At 46.3% G+C, this 20,844-nt stretch overlaps 1 protein-coding gene across 1 annotated transcript in view; it reads left to right on the top strand.

The window, feature by feature from the left end:
- The window catches only part of SULT2B1 (sulfotransferase family 2B member 1), a 125,706-nt gene that overhangs the window by 97,211 nt on the left and 7,651 nt on the right, over window positions 1-20,844 (top strand). Inside the window, exons 2-5 of the mRNA XM_069103432.1 lie at window positions 3,409-3,596; window positions 19,305-19,447; window positions 19,724-19,932; window positions 20,594-20,720. Coding sequence (XP_068959533.1) covers window positions 3,538-3,596; window positions 19,305-19,447; window positions 19,724-19,932; window positions 20,594-20,720 — 538 coding nt within the window. The 5' untranslated portion in view covers window positions 3,409-3,537. The remainder of the gene's footprint in view (window positions 1-3,408; window positions 3,597-19,304; window positions 19,448-19,723; window positions 19,933-20,593; window positions 20,721-20,844) is intronic.

Below are 20,844 nucleotides of genomic sequence, written 5' to 3'. Positions count from 1 at the left end.
CTTACCTGGAGCCACAGAGCTCCTGGGGAGCCAGCAGAGGCAAAGAGACTCAGCAGCTGCTCTCCCTGGGGTGTGTGGCCAGGCCATGCCAGGGTGCCTCTGGGGGCCTCAGTCTCCTCCTCTGTCCCTGCCTGGGCTGGCCACAAAAGCACTCCCCAAGCCTCATATTGCTGCAGAAATGGGAATGGGGCCAGAAAGGAGTGTTGGGGGAAGGGGGTCGATTCTAAATTCTCCCCACCCAGATATGAAAGAAGGGCTGGAGCCACGTCTCTCCCCCCCCTCTTCCCCGGCCACCATTGTGTCCTGAGCCGTTGCCTCCTGGGGCCATGACAGAGGGCTCAGCCCACACGGGAGTGGCATTCCTGGTTGGGTTGCCATGAGTTGCTCTCTGCCTCACTCTGTGACCTGCGGTTCAGGGCCTCTAGAGGCACCCCTCATCAAATAGGAGCTTTTCAAGGACTTTGCTTCTGGGCTGCTGTGGAAAGTCAGGTGGAGGAGAGGGCTAGCCAGAAGGCAGATGGCTGGACCTGCCTCTGCTCCCCGGTTGGGACTGACCTTTCCTAACTCTGTGACTTTGGGCAAGCCTGGGAGCCTCGGTTTCCTCATCTGTAAAGCCGGGGTGATAATAATAGCACCTATCTCCCAGGAGTGTTGTGAGTCCTGGATGAGATCACGTCTGTAGCATGCTGTATGAATGGCAGCTATTATCGGATTTGGAGCTGACAGGAATCCTCCCATCCAACCCGTTCATTTGGAGGGGCTGAGCCACTCTGCCCAAGGTCACCCAGGGAGCAGAGGGGAGGGCTGGGAGCCAAGCCCAAGCCCCCTGACTTTCCCCCCCTGCCCCCAAGACTCTCAGGCAGGAAGGAGACACTGAAAGGAGAAGGGATGGGGAAGGCTGTGGGAAAGGGGCAGTCAGAAAAGCCCCGGGGGTCTCCAGGGCCCTACTCAGGTGTGTAAAGTCTGGCTTCGTTATCTGGGCAGAGACAGCACATCTGTAGGCCTAGAAAGACAGAGATGAGGGGAAGTCTGAGAGAGATCTGGAGAGACAGGCACAAAATACGGAGAGATTGTAGGATTTTGTAGTTGACAGAGTCTCCAGTGGCCTTATCTTATAGATGAGGAGACTAAGGCACACACAGCAAAAAAAACCTTACCTGCTCATGCAATTTATGGGACCCCAAGCTAGGTCTTTGGACTCCAAATGTTGGAAACTATGACACAAGTTCACTCGACCTAGGGACCTACTCTGTGTCAGGAACAGTGTGATATGAAGATGGAAGTGAAGACTGGTACATAGTGGGTACTTTAGTAAAACCTTCAGTGAGCTTGAATGATCGATCATGGGAGCCAATGGGACCTAGAGTCAAGCATGATGTCTCCCCAAGGGGCAGCCTTAGAGGCACTCTAGGCCAAGCACCTCCCTTTCTAGAGGAAAAAACTAAGGACCCGGGAGGAAGGGGCTTGCCAAGGTCATGCAGCCAAGCCCAGACTCCTGACTCCCGGGCTGGGGATGGCTCTTATCCAGGAGGAGGTTGAAAGACGCTAGTGACAGGAGAAGGCTGGACTGGAGGCTAGGACAGGAAGGGAGGATGAGGTCTTAGAATAGTTGTGTAGGTGTGGTGACAGGGACAGGGGAAGTGACAAAGCACAGGCTTTCCTTCCCCTTGGGAACCTGTGGGCCAGCCCCTCCTTGCCACCACTCCCCACCCCACCCTAGGGAGCCCACTGTCCAGGCATCCAGCATCTGGGGTGTGGCTGGGGGCAGGCCCAGTATCGGGCCTGAGGCAGATCCTCATGGAGGATGGAGTAATAGGGGTGGGGAGCTGGGAGGAAGGTTTCTGCGAGGGCCCACACCCCTTGATGCACTTGCCGATTAGGACCGCCTGCCAGGGTGGAGGAGGCCTACCTTGAGGCCTCCCCAACCTGGGCACCCATGAGGTCAGGTAGACCCCAGCCCACCTCCCCCAAATCCTGGAGATGCTGACTGCCAGCCCTGGCTAACTAGCCCTGGCGAGGACCCAGGAGCCTGCCATCCCTGGCCCCAGCCCACCTCCTGCATCCTGGGATGGACAATTAGTGGCTTGTTAGGAGGGGGCAGAGGCCCAAGGATGCGGTTGGCCAAAGGCAAGCCTGGACCTGTGACCCACTCTGAAAGTCTGAGCACTGAGTGGGGGGAAATGACTCCATACATTTGTCCCTTTGGGGATCCAAGACTGGGGGAGGGGGCACTGAGACCCAGATGCCTGGGTCTCCTGGCTCCCTCCCCCAGCAGCCAGGGGCGCTGGCTGCACTCCTAGGTCTTTGCACAGCCCTGTCTTGGGCTGACCCTTAGGGAGCAGAGGGACACCGGGGTGCATAGGGTTGGAGGGCCTGCCCGCAGCCTGTCCCCACCCTCATGCATTCTCTCTGTTTCCTCAGCCTGGCTCCCCCACTCAGTCCTCTCCTGGTAGCCCAGCCTTCCAGCTCCAACCCTCTCCCCTCCCATTTACCTTTGGGGATCCAGCTTCTTCCGCTCTCATAGGGCCGTGGCTTGCACATGCCCTCCCCGTGCCTTGGTTTCCCCCTCCTGCCCTCATCTGCAGAAGATTCCAGACTGGAGGAGGATGGGGGAGGGGAGCTGCAGGAAGGCTGATAGAGTAAGAGAACAGGGACACAGACTGGGAGGCCCGGCTGACTAACCAAGAGGGGGCAGGGCCCAGGCCCCAGGCCCCGGGGCAGGGAGGGGAGCGTTGGCTGCCTGGCATCCTGACTGACACCTAGGTCCTTCCTCCATCACACACAGTGCCCCCTTTGATTCCTCAGGATCCCAGAAGCCCCTCTCCCCAAAATGCCTGCCAGAAGTCTCAGGGATTCCTCCAGGGCAGTAGCATTTACACAGAATATTCAACAAATATTATCCCACTTGATCCGCCCAGCAACCTAGGTAGATCCTATTGTCATGTCCACTTGACAGATGGAGAAACTGAGGCAAGCTCTGTTCCCAGAGTCACAAAGAATCTGAGATCAGATGTGAACTCAGGTTCAAAGGATTCCAGGTCCAGGTTAAGGTGCATCCCTCCAAAGCAGGGATGGCTCTGGAAAGGGTAGGCTAACTTGAGTAGAGTCTAGAGCAGGGAGGGGCAGGTGTCTGAGCACTGCAGGAGAGGAGAGGGCTGGAGCCCAGAGCTCCTAAGGGGAGTGGGGATTGGAAGTCCTGTCTTTCCAAGGTAGGGGAGGCCTGGGGTCCTAGGAAGGTCAGGAGCTTGGGGGCTGGATGCCTGTACCCATCTGGTCTCTCCCCCTCCACCCCCGCCTCTGCACAGCTCAGAGATACCCAGCCCCTCCCCAGGGGTGCCCAGGGGCGGGGCATGGCGTGGGTAGCAGCCAGAGGAACCGGCTGAGCCCTACCCCGCCCAGCCTGAGTTCAAGCAATAGTGGGCACCCAGGAGAGAGGGAGGAATCCTGCACTTGGCCCTCCTGGGGAACAGCAGACGTGCTGAGTGCTGGCCGTCCCATTGCCCTCCCTCTGTCGGCCAGCTGGGACCCCCCTCCATCATGGAAGAAACTGTGGCGTCCCAGATCCCTGAATTCTGTGAGCTGCTCATCCAGTTGAGGTGAGACCTAGGGAGAGGAGGGAGTCTGGGCGGGGGGCCTGAGGCAAGAGGGGCCGTCCAGCAACTCAAAGCTGTTGTCTTTCCTCCCAGTCCCGGGGTTCCCACTCTCACCGCTCCCTTCTTCCCTCCGGCTTCCCCAGGACAATGAATGCCTGTCTCAGGCTTCCCCGAAGCTCGGGCCACATTCTTCATTCCTGACTCTGTCCCGACTTCTGCCCATCCCTCTCCCTCCTCCCCAACATCTCTCTTCTTCCCAAGATCTCCCCGAGGGTCTTCAATTCCCTAGAGCCCAGAGGGGCCAGGAAATACACACTGGGTGCTTCCCAGTTATTCATTGCCTGAATTGAGTTGAATTTCACCTGCCTTCCTTCTCTCAACTTTTACTGAGTCCACATCTATGGGTCACCAAGACTCAAGGCTCCTTGTTGGCCTCCTGTCCCCCCTACCCCAGTCCCTCCACTCCTCGCACCACAGTTGAGTTCCTTCAGTTTCTAGAAAATCATAGTGTTTTGAACAGGAGTGGACCTTTAGGGAGAAACCAGGCTAAAACCCTCATTTCACAAATGGGGAAACGTCACCCAAGAAAGTAGCCGGGCTGAGGGTCCACTCCGACTTCTCTGACTCTTCAGTCTCCCCATGGTCCCCAATCACCCCCAGGAGATCGGATGATCTCTCTGCGATTTCTCTTTCCTCCCTTTGACCTTTTCTCAGTCTCTACTTTCTCACCCTAACTGCTCTCTCATCTCTGATGCCTCCCCTCCATGTAGCCACCACCTTGTTCCTTCCTCCAATATCTTAGGTTTAGGGATTGAGAGAGAGCAGGAAGGGACTTCCCAGGCTGTCTGTCTCATCATACAGACAACAGGAGCGAAGGAAGGTAGCACCAGGCAGTAGCTGCTGTCTCAGTAGGATTTGAACTTGGGTCCTCCTGACTTCCAGCCACTCCATACCACTTTAAATCTCTCCATGACTGCTGCATCCTTCTCTTCATTGCTTGTGGTGCATCATTTCCCCTTCTCTCTCCATATCTGATTTTCTCTACTTCCCTTCCCCCTGCCCCCCGCCCCACCCCACACCATCACCTGACTTCTCCCAACCCTGATCTTTCCATGATTTCAGATTCCTGCAATTAGTCTTCTCTGTGAGTTTTGATTTTTCACTATGATCTTGGATCATCTCTCCTTGACCCTCCACCATATCTGATTTCACTCTCCCATCACCTTCTGATCATTTGTAAGCCCTGATTTCTTCTCTCACTTTTCCCCCAGGAGCTCTTCAAGTAATAATCATTTATTAAATGCCTGCTTAGGGCTTGGGCACAGAGAATACATAGATAAACCCCTCTCTGCCCTCAGAAAGCTTTCTCTCTGGTGGTGGGGCAGTGCATCATGTTGGGAATGGATTCATTTAGAGCAGCAGCAGCAGCGCTGGGAAGGGAGCCTTCACCAACCTCTTCTTCCCCAGATTTCCTCAGGAGAGTAGAGTCCTCCTCCTCCCCCAGTTCCTCCAGAACCTCTGGTTCTGTTCCTTCTCTCCTCTTTGTTCTGGTGATTCCAGCCCTTATCTCTCTGGTATCTCAGGTTCTCCCCTCCCTCCCCTTTCTCCCGAGCCAAAGGTCCTTTCTTCATCCTTCCTTCCATCCTCCCCAGTGCCACCCCACTCCCTTCTCCTTGTTTTCTCAGATTCTCTTTTCTGATCTTTCAGGGGTTTCCTCTGGTGGTCTCTCCCTCTGTGATCCCTCCTCCTCCTGATCTCTCCCAGATCTCCAGAAAAATCTGTCTTTGAAAGTCTCCTGCTCCCTCCATGGTTCATGGTTCCACCCTCTTCATCATCATTTCTTCACTCGGATCTCTATCTACTGCCCTCTCCCTGTCTCTCATTTGCTCCTTTCCGTGATCTTCTGTTCTCACCTGTGATCTCTTCCTTTGGAACGTCTGATTCCTCCCCCACAATCTCTCTATGACTTTTTTTTATTCCTGCCTTAAATCTATCTGTTAACTTATGACCTCTCAGTGCCCCCCCCCTCCCCGCCAGGCTCTCAGTCAGTCAGCCACCAAGCATTTATGAAGCACGTACTGTGTGAGATAAAAAATAAATAACAATATTTATTTAGCAGTTTATAATTATGACCCCCCTTCCATTTGGAAGTTCTTGAAAGTTTTAGTTGCCCCCCCCCCCACACCAGTTCTTCCTTCCTCCAGGATGGGCCTTTCAAATTCCTTCAGTGACTATAGAGTCAGGCCTCCTTCTCACCATCTTTACTGACCTCCAGATGATCCATGTGCCTTCTAGACCTCCTCCAGCTTAGTCATTCTGCTAAGACTGAACTTATGGGCCCTTAACATACTCCTGGGCAGCTAGGTAGCTTAGTGGATAGAGCACCAGAACAGAAGTCAACAAGACTTCATCTTCCCGAGTTCAAATCTGGCCTTGGACACTTATTTATAGCTGTGCGATCTTGGGCAAGCCACTTAACCCTGTTTGCCTCAGTTTCCCTAATCTGCAGAGATTAAGAATACTTAGATATACAAAAACACTGGAAACAGTATCTTTGCCAAGAAAGCCCCAAATGGGGTCACTTAGAGTCAGACATGACTGAACAATAGCAGTTCTGGTTGGGTGCCTTCACTGACTTCCACCAGACCATGCATGGCGGTCCTGGGAGCTCCAGGTTTGGAGCCCAAGAGATGGTTTAGGGGATCAGGCTTCTTTGAACAGCTTCTTGCCCAGTTGCCTTTGTTTCCTGGATTTAAGTCGCTCCATCTGGAGGCCATTCCTTCGGGGGGGGGGCGCGAGGGGGCAGTGTTCTAAAATGGCCCTCATGGCCGTCTACTCCAGTCCTCTCATTCTACATGGGAAGAAGCAAAGAAGCAAAGCACTCTCCCCAGGTCAGCCATCTTTTCAGTCTGACTCTGTGACCCCATTTGGAGAAAGGAATTAATCCAAGGTCCTGCTGAGGAACAGCTCAGCACCACAGCCCGGGACAGCTCCCATACATCACAGTGGGCCAGACCCCCACAAAGGAGCTTTTTCCTGGAGAAATTCACAATCCAACAATCCAGTCTCAATCCAACAAGCTCCTTCTGTGTTTCACTAATGCCCTTCTTTGTAGTTTGTGTTTCCCTTAGGTTATTTTGTTTCCCAGGTCCCAGGGACATTTGGTCTCTTGTTGTCCTAAGCCAGAGGGACAGCAGCTAACCCTCAACAACATAGCATTCCTATATTTACCTTGTAATTTCAAAGGTGCAAGGGGCATCTCTGAAAAACCCAAGGACTTTAATCCTCTGAACCCAAAAGCCTGCTCTGAAATGTCCCCCAAGAGGACCCTCAACCTCTTTTGGGACAAGACCTGGATCTCAGGGTCTCCAAGTGATTACGAGGAGATAACACCCATAGAATGAGTTGGAATCTGCCTCTTCAGATGTCCCCCACCAGGGCTAGCTGTGCCAAGCCCTGGCTCCAAGCACAGAATTATCAGCCCTCCTCTGAACAATATTTATTTAACATTTCATAATTATGATCTCATTTGACCCTCACAACCCTGGGAGATAGGTACAATTCTTATCCCCATTTTACAGATGAGAAAACTAAGGAAAGCAGAGGTGAAGTGACCTACTCAGTGTCACATAACTAATAAGTGTCTAAGGTTAGATCTGAACTCAGGTCTTCCTGACTCCACGTCCAGTGTTCCATCCATACTGCACCCCCTAGGGGCCGTTGAGGGCCCCTCGGATGCTTGGAGTCTCAGTGTGGTAGGAATTAGTGTTGGAAGAGACCCAAGAGACAGTTGAGTCCAACCCCTTGCCTGGCCAGAGGAGGCCCAGAGAAGGAAATAGTTCACCCAAGGTCACCCAGATAGGAAATGGTGGAGCCAGGATATGACCCAGCATTCCGAAGGCTTCTGCCTTCTTAGATCACTCTCTGATGAAAGCATGCCCTCATCCTCAGGCCCCTGTGGTCTGGGCTCTGGAAAGAGGGGGTTGCATCAGCTAGGCACTGACCCTGAAAGTGGGCATGGGGATGATCAAAGCGTCATCAGGTCACAGTTGAAAAAGACCCAAGCGTTCATCTAGTCCAATCTCCTGGCTTGCAGATCAGAAGCTGGGACCGTCTGCTTCTCTCGTAGACAGTGGGAATTCAACAGCAGAGACAGACTGAAACCAGGTCTTCTCCCTCTAAATCAGTCACTGGGATCCTGCCATGCTGCCTGTCAGAGTTCCTGTAACCTCTTCCCCCTGTACTTTGGCCCTCCCATGCACAGAGACTGGGGCTTTCAGTCACCCCAGGCCCTGGGCACAGGAGTGGGAGGGGGTCCTGTAGGGGTACCCAGGAGCCCAGCTTCAGCCTACCCAAGCCAAGTCCAGAATGGAGGCAGGCATGAGGCAGACAGAGGTAGACAGGGAGGGAGGCAGGAAGGGACCGATGGCCCCCCTCATCCCAGGCTCCTTTAATAACCCATTTTGGAACTGCTCTCAGTGAACCCGTTTTGAAGCTATTTCTGCTTCCAGCCTCTCCTGCCTCAGAGAGGTTACTGGCGTGTGAAGTCAGACTTCAGTTTTGGCCTAAATATTCCTCTTTCGAGCATTAGGGGCCTGGAGTGGGGGTGGGGTGGGTTCAGAACACTGGACCTTGGGGAACCATCTACCCCAGCCTGTCCTAATTGCTGTAGATGTCTGCGGCCAGCTTCCAGTCCTGTCATTTTGTGTGTCTATGGACAAGGCCCTGGGCTTCTGCAGGCCTCAGTTTCCTTCTTTGTTAAATAAAAAAGTTTAATTCAGGTCCAGAAAAGCCCTTCATGTATTGACATTCTGGGATTATTGACTGTCTGTGACTCTGAACAAGACTTCTCCCCTCTCTGGGCCTTGATCTTCCATCTAAATACATTGAGAGGATTCCCTCCAGCTTCAACAAACATTTGTTTATGTCCAAGGCCCTTCTGGCCTCTGAAATCTGGGTCTGTCATCCAAGGGCCCCCCTCTCTCCCACAATCACAGAATTGGAGAGTCAGAAAGGACCTCAACAGACCCTAGTCCAACCCGTACACCAGCGGAACACTAACAGCCTCCACAAGGTTGGGAAGCCCATTCATCTTTTCTTGTTCAGAAATTTTTCAGTCCTGTCCAACTCTCTGTGACCCCATTCGGGGTTTCCTTGGCAAAGATACTGGGATAGTTTGCCTTTTTATTCTCCAGCTCATTTGGCAGATGGGGAAACTGAGGAAACAAGTGACTTGCCCAGGGTCACACAGCTAGTAAGTGTCTGAAGCTGAATTTGAACTCAGGAACATGAGCCTTCCTGACTTCGAGCCCAGCATCTTGTACACTACGGCATCCCTAGTGGTCCTTTCCAGGACAGTCCTGATTATTGGGAAATTTTTCCTGACAGCCAACCATGTTTTTTCTCTTCCCAACTCCCTCCTTTTGCTTCTGGTTCTGCCTTTTAGAACCAAGTTACCACCTCCCCTATTCAACAACTCTTCACACTCACCCCACCTTCTGGCCCATCCCAGTCCAAGTTTCTTCAGGACCAGTTCCTTCCCCATCTCCATAAGACAAGGGCTATCCTGATTTCCTATTTCTGGGACTGACTCCCCAGCTTACAAATGTCCTTCTTCAGCCATGACACCCAGAACTGACCACAATGCTCCAAATGAGATCTGAAAAGAACAGAGTACAATGGGACTATCACCTTCCCATTCCTGAAGGCTATGGCCCTTTTAATGAAACCCAAGGTTATGGTAGCTTTTTTTTTTGACTGGTATATCACACTACTGACTCATGTGGAGCTTGTGGTCCACTAAGAACTTCTTATCTCCTTCAGAACATTTTATTCTTGTGGAACTGACTTATTGGTACCCATGCACAAGGCTTTAACTTTATCCCTATTCAATTTCTCTTTTTGCTGGAACTTTTGGTTTTTTTTTAATTAACAAGAATTTATTTTCTCTCCCACCTCCCTCCACAAAATAAAATAAAAAGAAAGAAAAACAAAACCTTTGTAACAAATAGACTGTCAAGCAAAACAAAATCACATATTGGCCATGCTGAAAAATGTGAGTCTCCTCTCTGTCTCATCTCTTTTAGGAGGGTGGGTAACATGCTTCCTCATTGATCATCTGGAAGATTGGTTGGTCATTACATTAATCAAAGTTCCTAAGTCTTTCTAATTGTTTGTTTGTCTCTATAGTGCTGTTGTTATTATATAAATTGTTCTCTTGGGTCTACTTACTTCATTTTGCATCAGTTCATACAAGTCTTCCCAGGTTTCTCTGAAATCACTCTTTTCATAATTTTTTTACAGCATATTATTATTCCAAAATTTATTCAACCATTCTCCACTTAGGTGGGTACCCCCTTAGTTTCTAGTTCTTTACCACTACAAAGAGAGTTGCTATAAATATTTTTGTACTTATGCATCATTTTCCTCTTTTTTTAAAAAAATCTAATTGGGATATAGACCTATAGCAGTTGTGGTTGTGTGTGGGTTGTACTTTATTTTCAAAGAGGACCATGACGTCAGGGAGGTGATCACATGACTTGCCATCGACTTGGATTTGAGTGAGGGAGGGCTGTGCAAGGTCACCAGTAGTATTGTTGGATCAAACGGTATGAAATATTTAGTGATTTAGTGGAGCATAGTTCCACATTGCTTTCCAGAATGTGCAGACCAATTCATAGCTTCATCAATAGTGCATCAATGTGCCTGTTCCCATAGATCTTCCAGTATTTGTTTTATTATTAAGCAATTGGGGTTAAGTAACTTGCTCAAGGTTACACGGCCAGTTATTTCTGGGCGTGGTGCTAAGTATCTGAGCCCGGGTTCGATCCCCAGGTCATCCCGACACTGGAGCCAGTGCTCTTACTCGCTGTGCTACCTGGCCGCCCCTTCCAGTATATTTTTTGTCATCACTGCTAATCTGATGGGTGTGAGTTTCTCAGAGTTGCTTTGATTTGCATTTAATTTGCATCTAATTATTTGTAATTTGGAGCATTTTTTAATATAGCTCTTGATAGTTTTGAGTTTCTTCTTTAGCAAACTATGTTTTCATATCCTTAGATCATTTCTTAATTGGGGGATGACTCTTACTCTTAAACCAGCTCCTCCATTTTTATCTTAGAAATGAGACTTTTTTTCAGTTTGGAGAAACTAAAAAAAATTTTTCCGCAGTTGTTTCCTTCTATTATTAAATGAATTGGTTTTATTTGTGCAAAACCTTTTTGAAGTTACATAATCAAAACTCTTTTATCTTCTGTGATTCTATCTATCCCTCCTTTAGTCACAAACTCTTCTCCTTTATGTAGATCTGAAAGAAAGTTTCTTCCTTCTTCCTCTAATTTGTATATGATGTGACCTTTTATACCTATGTCATTAATCTGTTTGTAGATTGTTTTGATATCTGGTGTAAGGTGTTGATCTAATCCTAATTTCTGCCAGACTGCTCTCCAGTTTTCAGCAGCTTCTGTTAAACAATGAGTCTTTACCTTCAGAACTGGGGTCTTTGGGTTCATCAAACATAAGGTAATTAAGTTCATTTGCTTCTATATGTTGGATACCTAATCTGTCCCACTGTCCATCTTCCTACTTTTTGACCAGTACCAAATAATTTTGATTACAGCTTTGCAGTATAGTTTGAGACCTAGGTCCCCTTCATTCCCATTTTTTTTTTCATTATTTACCTTGAGTATCTTGAATATTTTTGCTTCCATATGGATTTTATTATATTTTCTAGTTCTGTCAAATAATCATTTGGTAGTTTGATTGGTTTAGCAATGAATAAGAATATTCATTTAGATGGTATTTTTGGGTGGCTAGGTGGAGCCTAGAATAGATCACTGGCCCTGGAGTCAGGAGTCAGGAGGACCTGAGTTCAAATATGACCTCAGATACTTGACACAATTACTAGCCATGTGACTTTGGGCAAGTCACTTAACCACAATAGCCCTCTAAAAAAAGCAAAATAGATGGTATTGTCATTTTTATTATATTGTCTCAGTTTACATGAACAATGAATATATCTCCAGTTGTTTAAGTTTGCCTTTATTTCCCTAAAGAGAGGTTTCTAATTGTTTTCATATCGTCCTTGTATGTTTCAGTAAGTAGAAGCAAATTTTTTTTAAAGAATAAATTCTGTAGTTATTTAAAATGGAATGTCTCTTTCTAATCCCCCCCCTTTTTTTTTAAAGCAATCGGGGTTAAGTAACTTGCTCAAGGTTACATGGCCAGTTATTTCTGGGTGTGGTGCTGAGTATCTGAGCCCGGGATTCGATCCAGGTTATCCCTGACACTGGAGCCGGTGCTCTTATTCGCTGTGCTACCTGGCCGCCCCTCTAATCCCTTTCTGATGGGTTCTGTTGACATTATACAGAAGTGCTGATGATGCCTGCAGATTTATTTTGTATTCTTCATTTTTGCTGGTTATTATTTCAATAAATTTTTATTTCGTTCTCTAAGTAAGCCATCACATCATCTACAAAAAGTGACTAGGTTCCCCCTTGCCTGTGGTTATTCCCTCAATTTATTTTTCTTGTCTTATTGCTATAGCTAGCATTTCTAGTACTGTATCAAATAATAGTAGTGATAATAGACATCTTTGCTTTACCCCTGATCTTGTTGGAAAGGCTTCTAGTTTGTCCTAGTTATATATAATACTGGCTCAATTTTTAATAGATACTACTCATTGTATTAAGAAAAGATCTATTTATTCTTGTGAATTTTTATGTTTTGAAAAGAAATGGGTATTAAATTTATATTTTGTCAAAGGATTTTTTTCCCTGCATCCTTTGATATAATCATATGGTTTTTGTTGTTCTTATTTTAATACAGTCTTTTATGTTTATAGTTTTCCTAAAATTGAACCAACTCTGCATTTCTGTTATAAATCCAACCTGATTATGGTGTATTATCTTTTTATGTAGTTTTGAAGCTTCTTTGATTTTTATATATGTATATATATATACACACATACATATGTGTCTATACATGTATATATAATTTTTTGCACTAAGGCTATTGATTTATAATTTCTCTGCTTTGATTCAGTCTGGCTTACATAACAGGATTCTTATTTGCATTTTGAAAGTAATTTGATCCTTTTTGTTCTCATTTTTGCAAATAGTTTCTATGATGTTGCAATTGATTTTTCTGTAAATATTTAATAATTCATTTGTAAATTCACTTAGTCCTGGGATTTCTTTTTTGGGAGTTTACTTGTGAATTGGTCAATCCCCCCCCCCCAACTGGTTATTTATATGATCTAATTTTTGCTTTTATTAATATATAGTTGGGTAAAATAATTTCTAATATTTTCCCTTACTTACTCTTCATGTGTTGTGGAAGTGGTGCATTTATATAGCACCTACTATGTGCCAGGAATTGTGCTAAGTTCTTTTTACAAATATTATTTTATTTGATCCTCACAACAATCTTGGAAGGAAGGTGCTATTTATATTCTCATTTCATAGTTGAGGAAACTGAGACAAACAGACATTAAGTCACTTGCCCAGGGTCACATAGCTATTAAGTATTTGGAGCTGGATTATAACTCAGGTCTTCTTTCTGACTCCAGGACCACTACTCTTATCTACTATGTCACCAGCTGTCTGTGGACAGCTATTGTTAATTCTCCATTTTTCAATTTGGTTTTCCTCCTTTTAAAAACAAAATTAGCTAATGCCTTATCTATTTTATTGATGTTTCAAAAAAAATTCTTAGTTTTATTTGTTATTTCAATGGTCCTTTTTCTTTCAATTTTGTTGATTTTCAGAATTCATTGATTTTTAGAATTTCTTTTTTGTTTCTTTTTTAATGTAATTTTTTAGTTTGTTGGTTTTCTAGGTTTTTCTTAGTTGCATGCCCAGTTCATCGATCTGTTTTCTTTCCCCTCCATTTTGAGATAAATTTTCCTTTATGGACTGCTTTGGTTCCATTCCAAAAATTTTGCTAGCTTGTCTTATTGTTGTAAATTAACTCAATTATCTCTTGTTTCTATGGTTTATTCTTTGACCTTCCAGTTTCTTTAATATTAAACTTTACTCTCTAATAAATTTCAATCCTTTCTTTCATGAATATAACTTATTACTTTGTAGTTAGCAAAGAAAGTTTTTTATTTTTCTGCATTTTTGTGATGATTTTATGCCCTAATACACAATTTTTGTAGAGGTGTCATGTACAACAGATATATATATATATATATATATATATATATATATATACTGTCTTCTATTCATGTTAAGTAATGGCCAAATTCATAATATCTTACTTTTTAAAATTTCCATTCTGATTCTTAATTTCTTTCTTGTCAGTTTTTTATTAGTTTTCTCTAAGTCTGAAAGGGATACATTGAGATTCCTTACTATTATAACTTTATTGTCTATTTCTCTCTGAAACTTTTCCTTTAAGTATTGGGTGTCCCAAAAGCCTTAGTGTAGTATTCTGTCATTCAAAACTTAAAACTGCACTAAGGCTTTTTAAATACCCTGTACTTGTGCTAAATAAATTTCAGGAAGAAATAGACAGAAAAATTATAATTTATTATGTTTAGTGTCAATTCATTGTCTTCGGTACCTTTCAGCATACTGTAATTTTCTTGTTTACCTCTTAACTAAGTCTAATTTTGCATTTGCCTTATCTGAGATTATGATTGCTGCCCTTGCCTTTTTTTTTTTAAAGTAAAGTTGAGGGTAATAACCCCTTATTTGAACTCCGTGTGAGTTTTTATGATTCCAATGTCTGTAAAGAGTATATTGTGAGATTCTGATTTCCAATCCATTCTGATATCCTCTTCCATTTTATGAGTAGGTTAATCCCACTCACATATAGTTAAGATTTTTCCTTCCAGCCTCTTCCCATGCCTTTTCCTCTCTTTGCCTTAAACTCTCTTCTTTATGAAAAAGAGGGCAGTGAGCAGTGAGCAGAGCACTAGGGAACTTTGCTGAATGTAATCTATTTCCACCTTCTTTCCCCAAACAACCAATCACAGTTCCTTACCCTTTTTTTCTCTTCCTTTAAACCCTCTTCATGATCCACCCTCCAAGGTTGAATGTTGTTTTGTTTTTTGGCTTATGACTAATATATCTCCGAATTTACCTTTCCTTGAATCCCCCCATTTCCCTTCTCCCCTCTCCCCATTTCTCTCTGTTTCTACATTGAATTGAATATATTTCTATGCCAAACTGCATATGTTCATATATATATATATGTATATATATATATACACACACATATATATGTATATGTGTGTATACACACACACATACATATGTATATATATTCAACCCTTCTTTGACCAGTTCAAATGAAAAAGAAATGAAGCCCATCCCCCATCCCTTTCTCTGTTTTTGTAGTCTTCTACTCTTTCATCTAGATCACAGGAAATGGCAAATTCCCCTACATACACGCACACACACACACACACACACTTGTGTAGAATATTCCTTTCCCTTCCCTTTTCTTTTTTCTTTAAGAGCATCACAACATTACCAACCTTTTCTTATGCCTTATGTCTACCTCTATGATTCTTGGTGACATTAGGGCTCTGTGCAGACATTCGTTTCTTCTACCCCTTTTCAGTAATAATAATGATAATAACTAGCATTTACATAGCACTTTAAGGTTTGCTAATTTTTACATTTGACCTCATTTGATCATCACAAAAATTCTGTGGAGAAGGTAATAGTATTTCCCCCATTTTACAGATGAGGAAACTGACACTGAGGAACATTAAGTGAATGTCAAGGTTACATATAAATGCTTTATTCTTGTTTAGTCCCTTCTCCTTGTTCAAATGTATTTACTTTTTTTATATTTGGGGGAGGTGGCCTTTGTTCTAAATCTGTATTTTTGCCTTTTGGAATATCATTTTTCTTCTCTCTTTTAGTCTAGATGCCAGCAAATCTTGGGTGATTCTGAGACAGCTCCACAATATTTGACCTATTTTTTTTCCTTTTCTGGATTCTTGCATCATTTTTTTCTTTGTCTCAGAAACTCTAGATTTTGGCTATGACATTCTGGGTACTTTTCCTTTTAGAGTTTCTTTAAGAAGGTGATCAGTAAATTCTATTTTCACTTTGCTTTTAGTTTCTAATAGGTCTGGGAAGTTTTCATTTATGATATCTTAAAATATGACATCCAAGCTAAGGTTCTTGGTCTTGACTTTCATGGAGTCTGGTGACTCCTAGATTGTTTTTCTCAGTGACCTGTTTTCCAAGTCAGTTGCTTTGATAGGAAGTATCATATATTTCCTTTTCTTTCCTTGCTTTTAAGTTTTTAGATCTTCTTCTAACATACATTCCACTTCCGCAAAGTCATGCAATTGTGTTTTATTTATTCCGATTTTCACACTCTATTGTGTAGGTTAGGTTTTGCACCTTTGTGTTAAATTGTTTGTTTGCTCTCCTTCCAAGGCTTTCCTCTAGAGTTCTTCTTTCTTTTCATATTCTCTCCACAGGAGATCTGGTTTCATTTATTGGTAATTCCTGGCTCCATAATAGTTCTTACTATGGGGGTCTTTTGTTATTATTCATTTGTTTACTCATTCTTTTAGCCTTAATTCCAGAACTGAGAGTTTGTATTAGGGCTAGGCTCTGTGCTCTTATGGAAGAGATGCCTGGGCCTTGATGGGTCCTGCTGGGTATTGAGTTCTGTGTTCCTTAAGGATATAATGGGTGGCTTAGCTCCTACAAGCTTTTAGTGTACCCTAAGCAGTCTGATATAGGATGATTTGATCACTACCTTCCTAGACTGAATTTTCCAGGCTTCTTGACCCCAGTTTGGGTCTGGTAGAAACTTCTCAAGCTTGACCCAGATTTGGAGCACCAATAATCTGTTTTTGGCCCCAGATCAAGCCTTGCCAGCTAGCTAGAAGGGTCTTCAGGGACAGAAGCCAAGCCTTGGTCTCTGCTAGCTGCCTTATATACTCAGCTCTAGGCCCCAAGGCTATCAGATGTCAGAGCCAGACAGCAGCAGCATGTCCTTTTCCTGATCTTTGTTCTCTGGGTTCTTGGGCCTGGTTGTGCTCGTCTGTGACCTTTTCCTCAGTCCACATTGACTCTGTGACCCAGGTTCTGGGTCAGAGGAGCCAGATACACAGCCTTAGGCCCCTTTGTGCTGGATCAGTGACCCTTATCCAGTCCCCAAGCTGATAGGAGGTTCTATGCAGGCTGGACTCCCTTCCCATTAACCCCAGGCCTCTGGCTACATCCTTTTGCTAACCTGGGTTAGAAAAAAATGACTCACTGAGGGGAGATTTTCCATTCAGTCTCCTTGAATTTTCCAATCTGGGTCAGGTGATTTTCTTTAAGCCTTGTTGGAGTAGTTGTGAGAGAGAGCCAGGCTTTGCTGCTTCTTCCTTCTCGGCAGTCTTGGCTGATTTTTATCGAATTTCATCCTTTTTAATCCTGGCATCTATCACTTCCAATTTTGTGCCATCTGCCAATGTGATGAATTATCTGTGTCATTGTCCAGGTCATCAATAAACCTGCTAAACAGCACAGAGGCAAGGACACATTCCCAGGGCACTCTTGCCATGAACCATGAACCATTAACAAGTACTCTTTTAGAGAAGAACAGGACAGAGACACTTTTTCAAAAGCTTTATTAAAATCTAGAACTGTATCCATAGCACCTTCCTCATGTACTGCGTTAGTAATCCTGTACCAAAAGGGAAATGGGTTGGTCCAGCATAACCTGTGCTTGGTAAAAGCAAGGCTGGCTCTTCAGAATCATTGCTGTTTTTCTCCAAAGTTCTCTTGAATGAACCCTTCTAGAATTTTTTCAGAATTCGAAGCCAAGTTCTCTGGCCTAGAGTCCTGTTCCCTTCCCTTTTTGGAAACTGGGACATTTGCCCTTCTCCAATCTCATTCTTGCTCCCTTGTTTCCCTTGAACTTCACCTGTCCCCATCGGTGGTTCAGCAAGTGCGCCCACCAGTTTTGGGGGTCGTGTGTGAATGGCGAGTGAGGGGGATGTCATTCATCCAGGCTCTGACTGGAGCTTTCTCAAGAACACTTGAGGATTCTCCTGCCATCTCCTCACCTCTCGTTGGTATCATCTCCCTGTTAAGTCATTTTTCTGTTATTTCCAGTGGGAAGGTGAGTCTCCTTTGCAAAAATAAAGAATGGAGGGGCAGCCAGGAGGCACAGTGAAAGTCAGGAGGACCTGAGTTCAAGTCCAGCCTCAGACACTTGACATACTGGCTGTGTGACCTTGGACAAGTCATTTAACTCCAATTTCCTTGCTTTCCCTCCTCCAAAAAAAAAAAAAAAAAGGAGCAATCTAACCACAGTAAGCAAAGTTCCTTCTTTTCCCACCAATGGAGCTTCCCTTGTCGCCCTCGGTCTATTGTGGTTTTTAGTCCTTCTGACGCTGCTTTTATAAGGCTGAAGGCACGCCGCGCCCTTAGAGGCGTCTCCCATTACCTGGTCTCCTTCCATCACTGGGATTTTTCTTTTTCCAATCCAAGTGATCAGGGAGCTTCCTGCTCCCCCAGATCCATCCCGTCAGGGAAATGCCATTATTCTAGCTGCCCCTGTCCCATGGAAGTCGTTCCTGAGCACGTCCTGTCCCTCTAAGCTGACTTCCTCTGTCACAGTTTAGATCATGGGGTCATACCTCTGAATCCTTGGAAATCCGCTTTCCCCAAATCTAGCATTCGTGCCTCAGCCTATGCAGAGGCAGCTGGGGGCACAGTAGGGAGAGCGCCAGGCCTGGATTAAGGAAGGCTGGAGTCTGTATCTGGCCTCAGACAAGTCTGGACAAGTCACTTAACACTGCCTGCCTCTGTTTCCCCATCTGTAAAATGGGCACCACAACAGCACCTACCACCCTAGGGTTGTTGTGGGGATCTGATGAGATAACCATAAAGCTCCATGCCCAGCACATGGTAGGTGCTTAATGAATGTTTCTTTCTTTCCCTTCCCTATGTCCAGATTTCCCCTCCTCTATCACACATACACTCCTATGCCACTTCCTCCCAGGGTTCCCATCCTTTCCACCCTGACAGCAAGAATCAGATCCAGAAAAGAATCCCACTCCCCCGCCCCCAGCCTGTACTTGAAGGATGCACTGGCACCAAGGTTAAGCCCAAAAGTTCTTAGATGCTCAGCTAGAGCAAGACTTTGAAAGAGAGGAGTGGAGAGAGACAGAGAGAGACAAGAGACAGAGACTGAGAGATATGGGGTGAGGAGAGGGGGAGGGAAGAGGGGAGAGAGAGAGACACAGAGACAGAAGAGACATAGGGAGGCTGAGAGATATGGGGTGAGGGAGGAGAGGAGAGACAGAGCTCCCAGAAGTCTCCCATCAGCAGTCCGTGTTCAAAGGCCAGACATCCCTCCATGTCCTTGCGTCTGGGGTGTTCTCCCTGACCACACGGTCTGAGCCTCAGTTGTCACCCTGCCTGGCCTGGCCAGGAAGCCCTGCCCTTGACCCAGGGCTCCAGAAGGTCTTGGCCAGGAGGGCTGACCACATGCTCAGCCGTGGGCTCTTCAGCCCTTTCCCTGGTCAGTCCTGTGGTCTCCAGCCTCCAGAGGTCTCAGACCCCCAGAGCCCCTTGACCCATCTGACCAGAGCCTTTATTTCAGAGACTGAGCTGGGGGCTGAGAGAGAACAGCTTTTGCCAAGTCACCAGTGAGTGAGGGTGAGGGGCAGCGCGGAGCTGCACCCACGCATGAGGGACTGGGGGCCGGGCTGGAGCCACCGTGAAATTCTCATTGCAGAGATCAGATGACGGGGGCATACTTCAAATACAAGGGCATCAACTTCCCTGTGGGCATCTACACCCCAGAGACCATAAGCTATGTTGAGAAGGACTTCAAAGTCAGAGATGACGACATCTTCATTGTCACCTACCCCAAGTCAGGTAAGAGGAAAAGCCTGGCTCTCCATGCGAAACTGCTGCCTGCCCTGGATGAGGATGCAGACCCCAAATGCTGCATCCCCACACACTATCTTTGCCCTCTGACCTCCCTCAGTTTCCCCCTCTGACCTCCCTCAGCATCCCCTCTGACCTCCCTCAATTTTCCCCTCTGACCTCTCTCAGTTTCCCCCTCTGGCCTCCCTCAGCGTCCCCCCTACTCCCCTGACCACCTTTAGTTCCCCCTCTCCCTGACCACCCTGCTGCCATATTTCCCTCTAGGTACCACTTGGATGATTGAAATTCTGAGCCTAATGCTGAAGGATGGGGATCCCTCCTGGGCGCGATCAGTCCCCAACTGGGAGCGGGCCCCCTGGTGTGAGACCATCATGGGCTCCTTGTCCATCATGCAGATGACCACCCCCCGCCTCATCAGTTCCCACCTCCCCATTGAGCTCTTCCCCCGGGACTTCTTCAACTCCAAAGCCAAGGTAAGCCCAGAAGGGTGAGCCAGACCCAGGGCTCATAACTAGTTATGGGCAGACTGATGGTGAAGCAAAGCCCAGCAAGTGACTCCCTGAAGCCCTGTGTTCAAATGCTGCTTGTGACACTTACTAGCTGTGGGCCCTTTGACAAGTCATTTCATTTCTCTGACCTCTGCGGAGTGTTGTAGAGGTCATGAAGGTCTAGGGAAGCCCCTCATGCCCATCAAAAGTGCCACGACATTCTGGGCCACTTGGAAAGGGTTCCAGGCAAATGGTGAAGTTCAAGTCAGAGTGACTCCCCTATCCCCCAGTGTCTCAGGATCTTCTTGGCGTTTCCCGCAGTCACAATCTTGGGCCCCTGCCTTCCCAGCCTTCCCCGGGGAGCCTGGTTCTTGTTCACCAAGCTTCTTAGCTAGGGGTGCTAAATCATTATAATGATTCAACAGCCTTCATTTCTCTGGACTGTTAGGTCTCCCAGTAACAGCTGGAGGTGGGCTGAGGCATCAGGTTGTGTTAAGTGACTTCTTCAAGGCCCCACAGGCAGCAAATGAAGGGGAAGCCCTGACCCCAGGCCTCACACTGCTTGAAGCTGGGGGGTGGGAGGGGAGGCAAGGGATGAAGAGCCAGAAGCCCTCTCTCTGTGAGCCATCCCTTACTGTTCCCATAGGTAATCTATGTGAGCCGCAACCCCCGAGATGTCCTGGTCTCCCTCTACCACTACTACAAGATCGCTGGACACCTCAGGGACCCAGGGACCCCAGACCAGTTCTTGCAGGATTTTCTCAATGGAGATGGTGAGGACCAGAAGGATAGAGAAGCAGCCATTAGGCTAAAAAGGCATAGAGATGAGAAGAGTCACAGGGAACCAAGACAGATAAAGAAGCAGAGAGACCCAGGCAGATGGAGAGACCTGGGGAA

The sequence above is a fragment of the Petaurus breviceps genome, unplaced genomic scaffold (genome assembly GCF_028583685.1).
Source record: "Petaurus breviceps papuanus isolate PSGF00001 unplaced genomic scaffold, PetGlider_PUasm1.0 577, whole genome shotgun sequence".
NCBI classification, from domain to species: Eukaryota; Metazoa; Chordata; class Mammalia; order Diprotodontia; family Petauridae; genus Petaurus; species Petaurus breviceps.
The sequence above is the reverse complement of the archived record's forward strand: the minus strand, read 5'-3'. Positions and strand labels throughout refer to the sequence as shown.